Genomic DNA, 19276 nt, shown 5'->3' with positions numbered 1-19276 from the left:
GTGGGGGGGTCAGGCACGTGCATGCGTGGTGGCGAGTGGCGGAGTCTGCGTGTGCGCTTGTGTGGAAGCTGGAGTGCAAGAATAACCAGGGGAAAGTTGGACGTCTGCAGTGACACACTCAGACCCTGTACTTGAATGCGGCTCGTAACTGGGAGAAAATCCAGCGACCCGCTCCACTGGTTAGATCGTGAGGAGGAGCACAAGATGAACTCGGGCACAGTCCCAAGGTCTTACACTTTGGCTGCTGTTTCTCCTAGCCTGTAGCTCATCAAGGCTTTACGGTCAGCTCATGTGTCCGTTTAGATGGCACTTATATTTAACAAGGGCTGGAGCTACAAATGGCATTCTGTACATTTGGTACATTTGTTTACTTTTTATTTAATGGTGAAAATGCATCATTCCTACTGAGAGTAGATTAAATATTCATAGTTTTTTGTAACAGCCAATAGCACATGTGAATTAATGATATCACGACTGCCAAGCTGGCCCTGCTGTGCTCAACAGGTCCTCACCTGTGCTGAACTGAACAGTCAGCCATTTTATGTGGCATTTAAATTATACGCTGTCAGAAAGAGATCAAAGCAGCCCATGTGTTTGCACTTGCTGAAATTCCCAAGTAACCAAGCACCAAGTAACACTAAAACAAGCAAGAGAATCTAATCTTTGCGCCCTATGTCAACATCTCATAATTTATCAGCTCAATTAGGGGGAGGGTCTGTCACCAATCTGAGGTAATGATATTAAAATATAGCGGTTTGTTAGCAGTTTTGTAATTACTAGCATGCAACAGTGATTAAAAAAACATGCAATTCTTTGGATAAATTAAAAGCACTGTTGATGTGTCAACACTTGGAGGTATAATTTATATATTTTGAGAGATGCGCGTGTCCTCAGAGGACAAACATCTGTTTAGCTGCTGAATCTTCTCCAGATTTTTAATAGCCTTAGATAATTGTCTTTACAACAGAAAAGCTCAAGCACATTATTATGTGCTTGTTACATGAGCACAAAATCCCAAGGCATCTTTTCACTTGATTTTTCCACAGCACTTTTAAAAGCTTGTCTCCTTATTGCACAGATGAGGTCTATAAAAGAGAGAGGCTGCAGTCTATTTTCACTGTGAGTTTGTCCTGTTGTCCTGTTTCTGAGCTGCATTCGGCTGCGTTCTTTCTGAGCAGGCCCAGACGGACACCAGCGGACCCACGTTCATGCGTTCGGTGGAAAGCGTTCGCTGGAAAGCAGGTGCAGATTGGGAAATGCACTCTGACTCACCAGGAGCACGGTCACTCTCTTCTCACAGCAAAGAGTGTGCAGTTATGTCCACAGACAGTGTTATGCTCACTCATTAGTGATAAACAGTGCTGTGTATATAATTAAAATAGATGTAACATGCCTGATGTACTTAAAATATGCAGAAATTTTTATCAATAAACTATTTATGTTTCTCTGGTGTGGTCTTTTTTTTCAGTTTGCAAAACACCTGTCCTGTGTGTGTGTGTGTGTGTGGTTCTTCTCCTTTTTCTCAAACTTTTTTCCACGACATGCATTCTTTCCTTTAAGTGTTTTCTGACCTCTGACACTTCACATCCTCGAGCTTAGACAGCAGCGGTGACCGGAGTAATGCTTACTTCCCCTCTGACTCAGCTCTTGTCTGCTTACATAGATGTAATGTGCAGAACCACTGCCCAAGCTGATATCGTCCTGCTGGTCGACGGCTCCTGGAGCATTGGCCGTCTGAACTTCAAGACCATTAGGGCGTTCATTGCTCGCATGGTGGGCGTTTTTGACATCGGCCCGAACCGCGTCCAGATTGGTATGGGCGTTTCTAGTTGGGCATGGGTTGGACCGGTGCCTGAAAATGGAGCTGGGTGATCATGCTTGTGTCTGTGGACAGGTCTGGCCCAGTATAGTGGAGACCCAAAGACCGAGTGGCATTTAAATGCTCACAGAACCAGAGAATCACTGCTGGAGGCTGTAGCTAATCTGCCATATAAAGGAGGAAACACACTGACAGGTATATTACACTTATGCAATGTCTTGATATGGTGGTGCCAAAACATGTTCTCATGAGTCATTATCTCAATGTTGGATAACCATTTAAAAAGATAATTGGTAGTACTGTACAAACTAAATGCAATCTTGACTGGTCTGACTGTGAATTCAGAAAGCTGCTGTAGTTTTGTTATGACTACCTCAATTAATTGATTTACCAGTATTGTTTTCCCTCAACAGGCCTTGCTTTGAATTACATCCTACAGAACAATTTCAAAGCTAATGTGGGAATGCGTCCAAATTCCCGTAAAATCGGCGTCCTCATCACTGATGGCAAATCACAGGATGAAATCATATCCAACTCCCAGAATCTGCGTGACCAGGGCATCGAACTCTATGCTATAGGTAAATAAACTTTCACTTATCTACCCAGAAATCTTGCTGTGGGAATAGTGGTTTTCTTGACTGTCTTTCAGTTTTCAGTTTTTCAGTTTTACGTAAACGTCAAATTTTTGTTGATGAAACTGTGCAAGCCAGGTGTGCAGTCCTCTGGGTTTCTTCCAAATGTACAACCTGCACAAAACATTGGATTTTTGTGTTATGCCCTGGTTCTGGGCGAGCCAACTGATCTCGTCGGCTCGCTACGGTCCGCAGGTGTGAAGAATGCCGATGAGAATGAACTGCGTGCCATTGCCTCTGACCCCGACGAGATCCATATGTACAACGTGGCAGACTTCTCCTTCCTGCTTGACATCGTCGACGAGCTAACAGACAACCTCTGTAAGAGCGTCAAAGGCACAGGTAGGACTAAGGGCGTGCGCTAATGACTGGTATAACGAAAGCCCCATGGGATATTAATCTTGTAAAGCGTTGTAAAGACTTGCTTGAAGATAAGGGCCCTTGTGTTGCATCAAACTAGATCTGAGCGGTTCTGAAGGACTGGTGAGGTAAACCCTGACAGCTAGGACAGACACTCACTCTGAGAGCTTCTGGAAGTGTGGGTGTGGCGTAAACGCGTCTGCCAGGCACAGGGAGGACACCTGAGAGTCTCTTCTTCAGCCAAGCTGCCACTTCACAAGGGCACCTATTTTGTCACGCTCAAATATCTTGAGACAGATGGATACTTCTCACCGCAAATGTTTTTTTCTGTCAAAGTTTCTTGCGAGACCAAAGACTTCCTAACACTGGCCTACTTTCTTTTTGCACGACCCTGAAACCGATAATGTGAAAGGTCAAGTGACCATGAATGAGCACAAAATTTTCCCCACGGGACATGCTGGATCCAAGACAGCCCAGTTCTTTGAAGGTCTGGCTGTTAAAGGGGTCAATTGTTAAACTGTCCCTATTACTCCCAACAGGAGGAGGACCAGAATCACCTACTGACCTAGTGACCTCTGAGGTGACCCACTACTCTTTCCGTGCTACCTGGACTGGCCCTGACAGCTATGTCGAGAAGTACCGTGTTGAGTACATGCCGGTTGCTGGAGGCCAACCTCAGAAGGTATAACCATCTCCACAGTCAAGGAAACTCAAAGTACAAAGTAATCCATCCTTTGTAAATTCAGAAATATTCTTTGCTCAAGTGTTTTTTGTGACGCGTGCAGAGATGCATCTAAATGTATTTTCAGGCATTTAGTGTTACTTTGTTCATTGCATATCAGCTTTATTGGTAGGATTCTTTGCAATAAAGCATAGTAACATAGGCCAGTAAACAGGTTTACAAGGGAGAACAGGCAATTCAGTGATTTGTTGTGTGTGTGCTATGAGAGATGCTTTTGGTTATCCTGAGGTTTCCTCCAGTGCAGATCCAGACAGCTAAGCTGTGTGAGCTTGCTCTGTTTATTGAGGTTTTTAGGCAGAGGTAATCTATAACCACTAGATTTCACTCTGCTCACTATTCCTACTGCACCTACTTCTGCATGCAGACGAAATAAGACGATATCCGAGTTTTTCTTTAATGCAGATTTATGTATGTCCCTGTAACACTGCATTTAAATGACCTCTGGTCGATGCATGATGGTGACGAGCTGGACACATTTCTGCTGAGACCACGTAATGGCCAAGGTCCAGTCTGAAATCCATATTTTTTCCTTTAGTGGATTTTATTTTGATTTCTGTCTGAATGCTTTCACATGCCTGACACATCAGAGTTACATTAGACTCTTTTTAGCTGTGATAAATGCTTCACTTGAAAACAGTGGCACATATAGCTCAAGGTTTCCTGCTTCTTCTCGTTGTGGATTCAGTAAAGAATCAGTCTCCAGTCCCATACTCGTTTGCAGATTTTCCAATAAAATGATGCTTTCAGTTCACACTGCCCCTTTCTGTTTGCCCTTTTCACAGCTGTTTGTGGATGGGACAGCGACCACAGTGGTGCTGGATGGTCTGGACCCACTGACAGAGTACGGGGTAAACGTCTATTCCTTAGTCGGAGAGGACAGCAGCGAGCCCCTCAGAGGCACTGAGACAACACGTAAGGACCCATTTCACCTTTCATCTCAAGCAGTCTTTTACTAGGAGCCGAGCCAAAACCTCAACAATATAACCATTAAATATCAGCATGTTGACATTTCTTCTAAGAAGTTACAGCAAATGACAAAGTTTTTACTCATTACAAAAAAGAAATATTTAAGGATTTAGCATTCAAGTTATTGGAATTTTTCACATGCAGCTGTTTTCAGTGTTTCCGGCATTTGTGCTTATTGCCTTTGCCTTTCAGATTTGAAGGCCTCATTGAGGCTTTGACTTGGATCACTTATGACACTTAAGACCAATGTGAGCTATTGTTTACAGCTGTAGCAAATCCTTTGTTAGTCTCAGAGGTCTTCGAAGCATTGTCTTCCATGCATAACCTTGTTTTGGCTCAGTGTTTTCCTGTTGTTTTTTCCAGTGTGCAGTAGCAGCACACTTAACAAACTTAATAAGGTAATATAGAGGACTGTTTAGAAGCAGCATGTTTCTAAAGCTAAGAGCCAGTTACACCCAGTATTAAATATTCATGTCCCTAATTAGGTTCCAAGCATGACTGGAGGTCCATTGGTACATGTCTGTGCTCAAACATGTTGCTATCTAGTAATGACTGGATCTGTTGGACCAGCTCCTGAACTCCTGGCTTTGATGCAAAATAAGAATACATGGAGTCTTTAAAGAATAAAAAACACCCCCCCACCCCTCAAAAAAAAACAAAAAAACAAAAACAACAAAAAAAACTTCCACAATGTATTTGGTAAATTGGAAATCTGCTCATGTTGCAGATGGCAAGTATACACTTTGTACGCATTATGATGCATTTAACTGATTTTCTTCTCATATTGCAGCGATGCATAAATACGTTTTGGGTGAAACTTTTTCACATAATTACAAGGGTTTGCTACAGAATATTGCTTAGACTAGAAACTGTTTTGAATCGCTGTGCTGTGCAACGTGTGAATTGCTTCGGTACCGCATGTGTGCGTGTGTGTGTTTTCATGGGTTTCAGACTTTGACGTGTGATGTTACGACCATTAACCCTAACCATCATCATTTCCTTCACAGAGCCACCAGTGCTAGAAATGGCCACAGCATGAAACAGCATGGCTCTGCAGTGTCCTTCACGGTTTATTCATGCCGTCATCACCGTATCAGCACTGTGTTTTCATGCAACGCCTTCATCATTTGTATCACTGTTGCCATTCTTTTTTTTTTTCCCGCCATGCCTTCACTTGGATCATCGCTTCGCTTTCCCAATGTATGCAGCCTGCGCAGTTGTGCTGACGTAGCTGCACGATCAGTATGTGCTGTTAGTCTGTTATCATTCGTTACTCATCGCATATGTGTAGTCATTCGCTCATCCGTCCTCTTCCATGCCTCCGTTTTGTCAGCGTGCCCGTCGTGCGTTCGTGTGCGTGCGTACACATCAAGGTGGTAGGCAGCTAGACAGGAAGTGACATATAAAGAAAGAGAGAAAAGCCTTGTTCCCCTCTATAGTGCCTCTAAATGCTGTGAGGAGAATGGCCATCTACAAAGTGAGCTCCACCACCATGAAGGTGAGATGGGAGCAAGCCGAGGGTGCCACAGGCTACCTGCTGCTTTACAATGCTATAAACGCCACAGAGCCCTCCATCAAGCAAGAGGTATGACCAGCGCCGGCTAATGACTCCACCACCACCCCCAACATTCCCCCTACAAAGCCACTGCTGTGCTCCTACTACCGTTATAGCCACACAGGCTGTAGCTATGGCGTAGCCATGGCGTCAGTTCCGCTGAATAGCACAAGGTGCCAAACTGGCAGGCAGACAGTTTGTGTATTTTGGCCGAGACCGGGCAACAATAAGATGAGGAGATAAAAACTAAGGTCTTTTCAGTTCTGAATGAAACTGTCCAAGTGAAAAGATTGATTGCCATTTACTTCAGTGAGGCTGTCGGTGCCCTCTGAGAACTGTCTTAAAAAAGCAAGCCGAACAACAACTGAGACTTCACGGAGTCCAAAACGTGGCCAGCAATGCTGACATAGTAATCAGGGAACTAGCCAGCAACGTTAACATTTTGTAGATACTGGATAGTTCTCGCAGACTGCAAATCATTTTTGCTTTCTTGTGGCAAATAACAACACTGAGTTGTAACCTTCCAAGAATCCATCTCTTGTGTGATCAAAGTAGGAAATCAGCTTTTGAAGTCGGTGCTGGACACATAATGATTCAGCTGCCCAAGTCGTAGAAGACAAATGTTTACAAACTGATCAGTCATTTTGGATTCATGAGGGTAAAATATGGTAGGGAAACGAGGACTGATCATACTCCGTCTGCTTTGTATAAGTAATTTTCAGGACTTAAGGACTCAGGAGTCCATACCCATCTTCTTCCTTTAAACAGAGACATAGAGCTTATATGTTGTCTATAGCTTTACAGTTTTTAATAAGCTGATAATTATTTGTAAGTCAAAAAGTACATGAAGTTTTATCAGTTATCATTTAGTAAGAAATCTCTTATTCCAGATATTTCCTTTTTCAAGTTTTAGTTGTTTAACACATTTAAATCAGTCCATGAGCTAATCCTTCCATGATTGTAATCAGGCGTGTCTGAGTAAACTCTGCACCAGCTCCCTGCAACAGTACAGTTCCCCGCTAATGTCCCTGTATCCTAGTATTCTCCTGGGATAGTCCCAGAACACCTTGGTGATAACCCTCAGGGCTCTGACTCTTGATGTGGTTAACATTCGCAGATGCGTGTGAAAGCCAAGGTCACGGATGTCCATCTGAAAAATCTCTTTCCCAACACCGCCTACAGCATCAGCGTCTACGCCCTGCACGGCCAATCAGCCAGCGACCCTCTGGTTGATCAGGGGGTGACCCGTAGGTGGCGCTAGAGCATGCTAGCCTGAGCAGGGATGCTTGTGCCTTTCGTGATCCTCACTGTCTGTTCGCCACTTGCCCATTTGCAGTGCCCCTGCCCCCTTCCGGTGAGCTGAGGATAAGGGACGTCACCCACAGTGCCATGCTCCTGAACTGGGACGCCGCGCCGGGTGCTGTGCGCAAGTACATCATTACTTACAAGCCCGAGGATGGAGAAGTTAGAGAGGTGAGCATGACACCGCCCTTGCTGCTGCAGACAACGCACGCAGAAGCCGACTGTTCAGAAGCTCCGGCTGAATTCAAATTTGACAAGGCCTGCTTGTGCTCAGTAGCCAAACCTCAGGATTGTCAGTGGCAGGAGTTGCTCTATGGTGTTGACGTGACACATTTTGCGGGTCACTATTGATTTCTGGCTACATTAGCAGCACTTTTGGAAGGCTCCGTGTTTGTTCAGGACACAGAAGTACAAATATAAAACTATGACGGCTGATGGATGCGAGTTGCTCAACTTGCCACTCTGGTGAACGCGTTACGCAACCCAATGGAAGCAGCAGCTGCAGGCCACGGAGCCGATCGCTGGGCTCTCTGCGGGGAGAGTCAGGCCCGTGCCACCACAGATGAAGAAAGCAGATGCCACGGCACAGGAGTGAAAGCCCACGGGTTTCTGAGTGACATGCAGCACTTGTTTTTTTTTGCGTCTTGTGGTGTTTTTTTTTCTTTCACAGAGCTGCTCAGTCCTGGCCAGGGAGGCTCACTACATCCCGAGGCATAAATCAGAGCGTGGCTCTGCTTTTAACTCTTAATGCAGGGGCCAGGCAGATGAAGTAAACATCCTCGGGCCTGCTGTCTGAGGGAGCATTGTCAGCCCTGGGCATCTTCTCTTAGCCTGATTAAAATGATGGGATGCAGACCCAGCCATGCAGGAACGGGGAGTGTTTCTCCTCCCAGGAGGGTTTTCAAATGATTTTTTTTTTTTCTGATATTTTCATGGTCTGATTCAGTTCAGGTTTACAGCAGTCTGAATCGCAGCAGGCACTGATGTTATTTTGAAGATGCTCTCATCCAGAGCTTGCTCTCATCCCTTACATGTCTTCTACTGGGAAGACTTTTTATCAGAATGTATGCTCACTAAGAATCAGACCCATTATGGTGCTATTCCCCCCTTTTACGAGCTGAGACGCAGGAGCTTTCCCAAAGCTTAGCAAGCTCACAGGCATGTTTACTAGCTAAGACTTTAGTAGTTAAATTTTTCAAATGTCATTGTAAAATTCCATGTCTCCGTGAGGGAAACATTTGTAGATGATCTGCAAGTAAATGAGTACTCCCCCTGAAAAGCTTACTTTCACATACAGCTTGAAGTGGATGGAGATGAGACAACAACAGGCCTGGATAACCTCAAGTCACAAACTGAGTACGACGTAGCTATCATTCCTGTCTATGATGCTGGAACTGGCAACCCGATGCTCAACCAAGCCATCACAGGTGCCTGAAAAAGCCCTTTTACACAATGCTATATTAGGACTGAAAAATATTTCTTGCAGTAAAAGGATTAAATGTGAATTTTACAGTTTAATACTCCTTTTTAGACTTGGATGATTTATGCAATAATTCATCATATCCTTTAATAAGCAAACCCTCTCCTTGCTAAACTTATGTTCCCGACTTTATAGACGTCGTCCCAGCACCACAGAACCTGAGGTTCTCTGAAGTAGCTCAGACCAGCTTCCGGGCCCACTGGGAGCATGGAGCCCCTGACGTAGCGCTCTATCGCATTGGCTGGACGAAGTCTGGGGAGTCCAACTATGTATACGTACGACTACAAAATGAGCGAGGCTGAAGCGTGGCAGTACTGTGAGTACCGTTGCTAAACATCTGACCTCTCACTTGTCATCTCTCATAGGACATCCTGAGCAACGATGAGACCACTCATCTCTTGGAGGACCTCGAACCAGATACCCTATATGACGTGTCTGTCACTGCTATTTATCCAGATGAGTCAGAGAGCGAGGACCTCATGGGAAGCCAGCGCACATGTAAGACATGTCCAGAGTTCATTATTTTATGCACTTTACTAAAGTACTTTGATTTCAGTTACAAATTCTCAAGGAAAAATGCGGTGTTCTTGTCAAAATAAATATAGAAATAAATTTATTTTGGAGACAAAAACATTCTTATTTACTTAGAATTTTATCATCTGTTCTTTTTCTCTCTCTTCTTGACCTGTGTAGTATCCAAGATAATCATACCTCGTGAGTATTTTGATCTTGCAGGCGACACACAGTGTCAGGCTATGATAATAATGTGACATGCAGGAACAAATGGGATCCTTGTACTCCACAGCTCCCAGGGGTCCCCCTCAGAACCTGCAGGTGTATAACGCCACCACCACCTCCCTGACGGTGAAATGGGACCATGCCGCCGGCCGCGTGCAGAACTATAGGATCACATACGTGCCTGTAGCAGGTGGCAGGACTCAGTCGGTAAGTCGCCTGGTACATCACCTGACTGTTTTTGTCACAGAAACATGTAGACACATGTTCCCTTCAGTTTCTTTGTGTGTGCTGGCATGGAGATTTCCTTGAATTTACCTTAATAAGACCAGCATTGACATCCATATATAACCTCTATATGTTTTCATATATAGAGACGTATCCAAGCACAAGTGTGCACTCATTAAGGAGGAGGGCTTACTGCAAAATGGAAGGAACATGCTTATGCATTTTAAGCTTTTAAGGTACCTTTGGCACTTAGGTGAGGTCCACAGTGGCTTGTGGTAGGCTATCAACTCTTATGGTAACACATCAAAGAATGGAGAAAAAAAATATTTAATGGGTTCATTATATTGCACTTTAATGATAAATAGTTGTATTTTCATTTTCTACACTTATAAAAATATTGCTTAGGTATAGCTGAGAACAAATAATAATTTTTTTGGGGTGAATTCTGTAAAGATATTTTATTAAGATAACAATTTTATCAAGATAACAATGTCAGTTGTTATGACGTGCAGGTGCCACTATGTATTGAAATGTGGGCTAGTTGTAGCCCAGGGGTTCAGGTAGTCATCTTGTAATCAGAAGGTTGCTGGTTCAAGCCCCACTAAGTTGCTACTGTTGGCCCCCTGAGCAAGGCCCTTAACCCTCAGTTGCTCAAGTTGGGTTCAATCATAACTAAGGCGATTTGTGCATAATTGTAAATCGCTTAGTGTCAGCCAAATGTTGACAAATGGTAGGAAATCTGCAATCAAAATAACAGAGGTGAGCCAAGGTTTCATGTTCATTTTCACTTTTCTTCACTCTGCAACAACAAGGCTCTTTAGAGAACAGAACACACGCACACACACGCTACACATAATGCAGGGCTGCTGACTGGGGAGATCTTTACACCGTGTCTGTAGTCAAACCTTTGGCTTTTTTGGCCATCATTGGACACACCAACTCTGGCATAGGAATAAGAAAAGAGTTTTCAGGGCATCCAAGTAAATTACTTTTCGGATTCTCAAAATAGAGGAACCCCCCCCCCCCCCCCCCCCCCCAAATAATTTGTGATTAATAATGATGTAGATTATGAGTAGTATTTGAGCACTAAGTATTCTTTTAAAGCTTCTCTGTGGCTTTTAACTTTGCTCACACCAGGCCAGATGTCCTATCTATGTAGGCATCTGCATAATTCAATAAGACCATTGCGGAAACAAGGCCTGTTCTCAGGTCATTTTTCTTAATATTTCATCACACTTTAATAGAAAATCCAACATACTGCTTCAGTATGAATCGAAGCCACAGGGTTGACTTAGGATGGGCCTTCCTAGCCTCGACTGGAGCTGATTAGAGGACTGACAGGACTGAGGAGAGTGTGTTTTCCTGACTGTTGTGTCATCAGCTCTTTGTGGTTCGCAAGGGCCATCTTGGCCTCGTCTGTTGCTGGGCCGTCAGGAAAGAGAAGGAATAGTGGCTGGCCTTAAACCGCTGCTGGAAAAGAGAAAGCACATGATCTTCTTTCTCTCAAACATTATTTAAGTGAAGGCAGGCTCTCACAATAAATGGGCTGTCATCTGAGAGTACATTTTTCAGACTCTCCCACTTTCCCATCCAGACTCAGATTGGTGGGAAGAGGAACACAATTACCCTGCAGAAGCTGACTCCTGACACACCCTACACCATTACTGTGGCAGCCATATATGCAGATAGAGATTCCAAGGACATATCTGGGCAAGGAAAGACATGTAAGTGTCCAGTGATTTTCCTAAATGCCACTCCGTGGTTTTGATGTCAGTGACACAGTCAGTAAGTATAAAGTTATAACATGGTTCAAGAGCAGATACAGAATGGAATGTAACATTTCACAATAGGTACATTTTTGTTGACCTGAATCAGAGGTCGTCTTCTTAAACCTCTCTTCCTAGTGCCCCTTGGCGGTGTGCGAAGCCTCCAAGTGACTGACCCCACCACCAGCACTCTGAATGTACAGTGGGAGCCAGCCGAGGGCAGTGTGCGCCAGTATCGAATCTACTATCTCCCCGCACCAGGAGGGCCAGAGGACATGGTACAAACCTACAGAACCTCTCCCAGTTTATTAACTCGCCATTTCTTACATCTCTGGCTCAGTTAATGTCTACCTGCAAAATGGCCAAATACAACACCACTCTTGAATGGCTTCAGCGACTTTGAGAGATCACCAAACAGAAATGCAGAAATGACTGCACACACCTTGGTTTGTGTTGCATTCAGGTTCAGGTCTCTGGGAACACCTTCAACACCGTGTTGAAGAATCTCCAGCCGGACACCGTGTATGCTGTCTCTGTGGTGCCTGTGTATGCAGCCGGCGAAGGCAAACGCATGACTGAGAACGGAAAGACACGTGAGTCCGTAAAGCTTCCCCGCCTCCCCTCAGACTGCCGCTTGTTTCTTTATATTCTATTAACTTAGAATGACAGAATAATTTTATATGCTCATCTTACACTTTATGACAGACAAGCAGATCTGCTGAGGCAGGTTGTAAAGGCCCTTAAATTATTGTTACTGGATTAATCACTAAGACAAAACTGCTGATTTGTTGGCAACCCTTTTAATATATATCAAGATTATCTTAATGTGCCCTGTTTTATGTACACTAATGACTGGTAGTATATGTGCTGAGTTTTGGGGGAGATCCCAAAACCTTTTGCAATTTTCCTCCTTAAATGCAAAACCTGGGAGATGCGGAGACTTAAAAGACATTCTTTCACGGCCCCCAGGCTAAGTGCGACTAACAGGTTGTACTGTTGGCCACTGTTTTCTCGTTGCTCGGTTACCTTGTAGTCAGACTTACATAATGAGTGCTGCCTCATGCAAGCAGTATCAGTAACACACTTGGAGCATTGGCCCTGGTAGGATCGAATTAGTGGAATGATTTAATTTCTGTTGTTTTTAACTAAAATCTCTACAGCTATATGTAACACAAAAGAAAACCACAAATCATCAGGGATTTATTCTGAGATCCCCATGTTTTTGAAGACATGAGCATTAATCATTGCTTTGAGTACACTGTGTGACTGTGGAATGTTGGTCATTGTTCATATAGCACTTGCGCTCTGTTTCTAAACGCAGTGATGGCCGGGCTTCAACATTGTCTTCTTAATATGGTTGGCTGTTGGCTGAATTGTACAACTCTGGGCATCTGCTGCGGTTTAAAAGGGCAGAAATGTTTGTCTCCTTGCCCTGTGAAGTGCCGGGTGTCTTTGCTCTCTGTTAGGGACCCGTCCTCATAGTGCTGCCTTCTTTCCTGTACATATATCAGTCGGTTAAGCTGCGTTTAGGTCAGCAAAGCTGTTTGTAAACCTCTCTCCCAATGTCCTCTCGCAGTGGTGCGGTCCCCTGCCAGGAACGTCAGGGTGTACAACCCCACCCCAAACGCGCTGAGCGTACGCTGGGAGCCTGCGGCAGGAGACGTGCAGCAGTACAGGGTCGCCTACGTGCCATTCACCGGAACCCGCCCACCCCAGTCGGTGAGTCACGCTGTGTTGTCATGGCTACGCTGCAGGGTCAGAACAGGGCGTGTCTTTGGAGATTGCATGCTCCTGGGCGGTCTTTTTTGGACTGCTTGGGTTATGGTCTAGTTCTTATGTTCATGTCTGACCATGAGCCTTTGTTTTTACTCAATTTTGACTGGAAGGGTTTGCGTTCATGTCATGTCGTTATGTTTTCATATGACATCTATATCAGATGGGACATAGATTTTAAAAAAAGACACGTTAAAATGAATTCTTTTGCCTGGCACATGAACACAAACATCACCATGTGTGAGAAATACTGAGCACAGGTTAGTGGTGATGTTCCACTTTTGCTAACAGAAATACTGTCTTATCCAAAGCTGTGGTGATTTTTTTTTCCTCTGAATTACTTTTTTCTGTCAAACCTGTTTTTTTCCAGTGTTTTAGCCAGTTTTCCATAATCCCTCAATTGGACGAATGTGGTATAATTCTCAGGATCTTTCACAGGTTTTGTGCACTCTCTCTGAAATATTCTATCTGAGGTATTCTATCTGAGGTATTCTCTCTGCAGTGTTCCTTGTGCAATGACTTCACTTACCTCTTTCCATATTAACTGAAGCCTCGAGGACACCAAACCTTAAGCACTTACGGGGGATTATCTGACAAAGAATAATAAGCTTGTGCTAAAGTTAAAGAACTGAAGAGTCATTGGATTGGAGGATCAGCTTCCATTGCCGGCAGATGATATGGAGCTTTAAGGTCTTTTTGGTTTATGTATGGCATCAGTGCTTGGCAAGATGAGGGAACGAGGCAGGAGTCTGCTGCATCCCTTTATCAGAGCAGACATCCCGTGTGCTCGAGACCCCTCTGCCTTAGCCTCCGGGCAGGGAACATTTTGACTGAGTGCAAAGATAGTTGGAAACAGCAAGACTACACATTGTATTCTTGGAAATGCGAACATCAAAGGAATTTTTGTGCTACTTTTAACTTTATGATGGCTATAGAAGAGAAGCCTGTTGTAATCAGAGCTTGCAGGTACCGCCAGAGCAGGTTATCCCAGAGATGGTCTTGATTCCAGCCTGTTTTGGATAGGTAACCACCAGAATGGTGGTCTATCAGAATTTTGAATGTCCTTTCCATCCATTACAGCTTCTGAGTAGAACATTTAATAGCTAAACATTTCATTCAGCAAATAATCTTTTGGCAAAAATGAATATCAGTAAGTTAACTTAATTATTTTTAATCTGTAGTATTAGGTTTGCCCCATCTTCCAGTTCCAAAGAGAAAAAAAAATCTAGTGTCAGTTATAATGAAAGGGTGTTTTTTTTCCTGTCCAGTTTTCTGTGTGGTATTCCATTTTGGTTGCACAGAGATCTGATTGACTACACATCCATCACTTCCATTAGATTGCAAGTCCATTAGTATGTAAATTATTATTATTTTTTTTATCATCCTATAGATCCTTGTTCCAGGGAATACCCACCATGCCCTACTGGAACAGCTGAGCTCAGACACAGAGTACACAGTCGAGGTGTTCCCTATCTATGCCGATGGAGAGGGCTCTTCTGCAAGTGATAATGGCAAAACACGTACGTCCTGCACTTAAGCTCCTCCTTCAGTGACCGCAACGGTTCATAGACAGTAAAGACTGACAGTTCACTGGCTAATGGATGCATATATGGCTGTTCAATTGCAGTACCGCGCAGTGGTCCCAGGAATATGCGTGTGTATGACCCCAGCACGAGCACTCTGACTGTCAGCTGGGAGCCGGCCGCAGGGCCTGTGCTGCAGTATCGCATCGGATATGCGCCCACCACAGGGGATCCCATCGAAGAGTTCGTGAGTGGACACAGTTCTTAGCCAATGCACACTTTATTTGGTTGGCATGTTTTTCTACTTTAAAAAAAAAAAAAATGTTTTACCTGTACAACTGTTCACAGCAACTACTCACAAAGTGGAGTACAATTTGGGTAATTTTGTTCTCTGTTTTGAATCATCAATAGACAAGTGTGCCCGGCAACAGAAACAACATCGTCTTGCAGAACCTAGAGCCAGACACGCCTTACAAGATCAACGTGGTGGCTGTTTATGTAGATGGACCCGGAGGAGAGCTTTCTGGAGATGGACACACATGTAATCACTCCTAAACACATCAGTGCACACACAGATACATTTAAACCATTTCCATTTGACACACACCCGTAATGCCCAAGAATAATAAATGACCTGGAAGCACCCGTGAGCATCATCAACATCAGACTGAATCCCAGAAGAAAAAAAATAGAGTTGCTTGGGAATACAACTGTTTGCCAGAAAGTCGGAAGTGGTTCGTCCTTGGAGGAATCCTTCTCTAAGAATAAATAAACACAAATGCAGTAATTGTACTCAGAAACAATCACGGATTTAAACCTTTAGGTCCAGCTGTCCCTGTCGCTGTTTTCCATTTCTCCTCAGTCTCTCTTCCCGGCCTGTTTCACATTTGATCATGTTTTCCAGTTGTACAGGGAGTCTAGAGCATTTGCCTCTTGTGTGTTACCCTTAGTGGGGCTCATGGGGCCACGCAACCTGCGCGTGTCAGACGAGTGGTACACCCGTTTTCGTGTGTCCTGGGACCCTGCACCTGCGAGGGTCAACGGCTACAAGCTAGCCTATGCGCCAGAGGGTGAGTCTCCGGATATTTCTGGACAAACGTCAAGTTCTTGGTCCGGTCCAAGGTTTTCACAGGTTCCCGATGGCATCTACCAGCTAAGGCATGTTATTGCTTGTGCAAATTACAGGTACTGATAGGTTCACCGAGATGTTTGTAGGAGATGTGACCACTTATAATCTGCACAACCTCCAGCCTGGGACCACATATGATGTGAAGGTCTTCGCCCAGTATGACGCAGGCACGAGTGGGCCTCTCGTTGACCAAGGAACTACCAGTACGTGCACATTTAAAGTGCATAAACATACCTTACATGAGAAGCAGCACCTTTCAGCCTTTTTGCTGGTGTTGGCTGAGGAATATAAACTCTTTACACTGACCCTTAAAATGTTTCCTTTCCACCCAGTGTACTTGAATGTGACAGACCTCACAACATACAATGTTGGCTATGACTCTTTCTGCCTTAAGTGGACTCCTCACCGAGCTGCTACCTCTTACAGACTTAAAGTCAACCCTTTTAACCGTGAGTTAGAAATGTTTTTATAAATCTGAATCTTTTGATACCCAAAGTCCTGTTGAGTATACTCTTTGCATTGAAATGTTATAGGCATCACCCAATGTATTGTTTCTATTTGCCCTTCTCGTTCCTTGGTAGCTTCTAACCGTGGCACACAGGAGGTCACAATCACTGCTGCAGAGAGCCAGTACTGTTTTGATGGGCTTGACTCTGATGCGCTGTACAATGCCACAGTGTTCACTCAGACTCCCAATATGGAGGGAGCCGGAGTCAGTGTTAAGGAGCGCACGTGTAAGTGAACTTCAGGAAGCATTTAACGCATGCTCTTCTATATTAGATCTGTTGACATGTATTAACTGCTAATTGTTTGTTGGTTTGTTTCTTTGTTTTGCTTAGTGGTGAAGCCCACTGTGCCCCCTACAGCACCGCCAACCCCTCCACCCCCTCCTACGATCCCTGCTGCTCTTGAGGGTAAGGAGAATGTTGAATCATGGTTGGAATTGTAGATGTACTCACTGGATGCTGCAGGTTCTTTTCCATTTTCCTCCTGTCCTCCATTTACCATTCCCACCCAATGCAGTTTGCAAGGGCGCCAAAGCTGACCTGGTGTTCCTCATCGACGGCTCGTGGAGTATTGGAGATGAGAGCTTCAGCAAAGTTCTCCAGTTCGTGTTCAGCATGATTGGAGCTTTTGATGTCATCAATCACGAGGGCATGCAGGTACTCACGCTGTCAGCCTGCTCCTAAATGGTAACATGTGCACGGAGCTCTTCTGTGGCTGACTTGGTTGGCGCTGTCCGAGTGCCGTGTGGGAAGCTTCTGCTTCTCCTAACTTTTTTCTTCCATTTGGAAACAGGTGTCCTTCGTGCAGTACAGCGATGATGCCAAGACAGAGTTCAAACTGAACACATACCATGACAAGGGAATGGCATTATCCGCCGTGCAGATGGTCAGCTACAGAGGAGGAAACACTAAAACAGGTGTGCGCTAACTGATCTCAGAAAACAGCAGTTTTATCAGCTGTCATGCAGTATAATGATATTGCATTAGATATGGATAAGGTATTGAATGGTTTTAAGAGGAAATTCAACATGGTCATAGGGCTCAGTGGATAAGCCATAAGTAAATTCAGTTTTAAAAATTTCCACATCAATTCCACATCAAATTAAATCACTCATACAAGTATCTGTTTTACACACCACACACACACACACACACACACACACACACACACACACACACACACATTGTGAATCTCTTTCAATGTTAATTTTGATGCTCTGTCAGCAGGATTAACCATCTAAGTAAAATCTCTGTTCTTTGGGGTCTGAATGTTGCAGGTGCTGCTCTGAAGCATGTTGGAGAGAAGGTATTCACATCAGACAGTGGGATGAGGAGAAATGTTCCAAAGGTTCTGGTTGTTGTGACTGACGGGCGCTCTCAAGACGACGTTAAGAAAAGCGCATCGAAGCTGCAGCATTCAGGTATCTGTAGACCCTGTTTACCAAGAGTGGTCCAAAATGCTACCAGCAGCAACAATGTGTTTTTATGATGGTGAAGGCTTGTTCAGGTGTGTGTGCTCTCTAAATGTAGTGTGTTCTCTTCTCTCCACAGGATTCAGTGTGTTTGTGGTGGGTGTCGCAGATGTGGACATCACAGAGCTGAGGAACATCGGAAGCAAGCCGAGTGAGAGGCATGTCTTTGTCGTTGACGACTATGATGCGTTCGTCAAGATTCAAGACAACCTCATTACGTTCATCTGTGAAACAGCAACATCAAGTACAAGGCGTTTCTTCACTTTTTACATTCGCTTTTTTATTTTCTCCTCAATACCAAATTAAATGACAACTGTGTTTTTTCTACTCTGCTCTCCTAAAGCCTGTCCATTGATTTACCTGGATGGATTCACGTCACCAGGTAAAACTGGTCAATATACTCAGAACAAATATAGAACTGATGGTTATAGACTAATTACATTACTGCGTTCATACTCCAAAGCACTTTTAGTAACTTGCAATCCACCTCCTTTTGTCGTGAACCTTATTGCATTTAGGCTTCAGGATGCTTGAGGCCTTTAACATCACTGACCGGACATATTCTGGAATGAATGGAGTGTCAATGGAAACAGGCTCCTTTAACAGTTTCATCGCCTACCGACTTCATAAGGATGCGTTCATTTCTCAGCCCACTAAGTAGGTTGAAGTGTGGACTGTTCTCTTTTTCTCTCTCTCTTTCCCTGTCACTTTCCTAGAGGACATTGTCCTCCAAATACTGTAATGGCTCCCAAGTGACTGTAATTGTTAATTGTTGTCTTCAAAGGTTTCAGCATTTATACATGACACAGGCCCTAAGTATTTTTCTTTTTTCCCCAGCTTGTAGAAATGAGATGTCAGGTGATTAAAATAATTGTTTTTTTTTTTGCCAAAACGTCTTGCCACATAAGTCATGAGTGGAGCATCCTGAGGTCAGGAAGTATAGCTTACTGGGGCTTTTCGAATGGATTCAGGCCATGGTGAAGCTGCTCAAGAACTCTGTGTAAATGTCCCTGGCCAAAGTGTGATCCCTTCACTTGTCTACCCACGCACAAATACCAATTGCTATAGACAACTGTGCAAATGGAAATGTTTCAAGCACCAGAGGATGAAGAGGAAAATACTTTCAATATGTTGCAATTTTTAATGGCCTGGAGACTTTCTCCATTTTCACACTAAGGTTTTCGTCTGATTCACTATTGCAGAGATTAGAGTTCATATGGTCTCCTGTTCTCAATTAACATGCATCAGATATGTGGAACATTCCCTATCATTTTCCCTTCTATAACTC

The 19276-nt window shown here is 44.1% G+C and overlaps 1 protein-coding gene across 1 annotated transcript in view; it reads left to right on the top strand.

Annotated features, from left to right (window-relative positions):
• The window catches only part of col12a1a (collagen, type XII, alpha 1a), a 51349-nt gene that overhangs the window by 17884 nt on the left and 14189 nt on the right, over positions 1-19276 (top strand). The window contains exons 18-49 of the mRNA XM_035533030.1: positions 1664-1813; positions 1895-2014; positions 2233-2397; positions 2647-2793; positions 3351-3493; positions 4336-4465; positions 5959-6104; positions 7192-7321; positions 7411-7547; positions 8674-8803; positions 8992-9131; positions 9222-9354; positions 9550-9570; positions 9662-9801; positions 11414-11543; positions 11724-11863; positions 12049-12178; positions 13162-13304; positions 14749-14878; positions 14986-15128; positions 15293-15422; positions 15832-15951; positions 16067-16213; positions 16343-16459; positions 16592-16744; positions 16850-16924; positions 17034-17173; positions 17310-17433; positions 17794-17937; positions 18068-18232; positions 18332-18370; positions 18507-18645. Of these exons, the coding sequence (XP_035388923.1) occupies positions 1664-1813; positions 1895-2014; positions 2233-2397; positions 2647-2793; positions 3351-3493; positions 4336-4465; positions 5959-6104; positions 7192-7321; positions 7411-7547; positions 8674-8803; positions 8992-9131; positions 9222-9354; positions 9550-9570; positions 9662-9801; positions 11414-11543; positions 11724-11863; positions 12049-12178; positions 13162-13304; positions 14749-14878; positions 14986-15128; positions 15293-15422; positions 15832-15951; positions 16067-16213; positions 16343-16459; positions 16592-16744; positions 16850-16924; positions 17034-17173; positions 17310-17433; positions 17794-17937; positions 18068-18232; positions 18332-18370; positions 18507-18645 (4141 nt within the window). The remainder of the gene's footprint in view (positions 1-1663; positions 1814-1894; positions 2015-2232; positions 2398-2646; positions 2794-3350; positions 3494-4335; positions 4466-5958; positions 6105-7191; positions 7322-7410; positions 7548-8673; positions 8804-8991; positions 9132-9221; positions 9355-9549; positions 9571-9661; positions 9802-11413; positions 11544-11723; positions 11864-12048; positions 12179-13161; positions 13305-14748; positions 14879-14985; positions 15129-15292; positions 15423-15831; positions 15952-16066; positions 16214-16342; positions 16460-16591; positions 16745-16849; positions 16925-17033; positions 17174-17309; positions 17434-17793; positions 17938-18067; positions 18233-18331; positions 18371-18506; positions 18646-19276) is intronic.

Source organism: Electrophorus electricus, chromosome 13 (assembly GCF_013358815.1).
Source record: "Electrophorus electricus isolate fEleEle1 chromosome 13, fEleEle1.pri, whole genome shotgun sequence".
Classification (NCBI taxonomy): Eukaryota; Metazoa; Chordata; class Actinopteri; order Gymnotiformes; family Gymnotidae; genus Electrophorus; species Electrophorus electricus.
The sequence above is the reverse complement of the archived record's forward strand: the minus strand, read 5'-3'. Positions and strand labels throughout refer to the sequence as shown.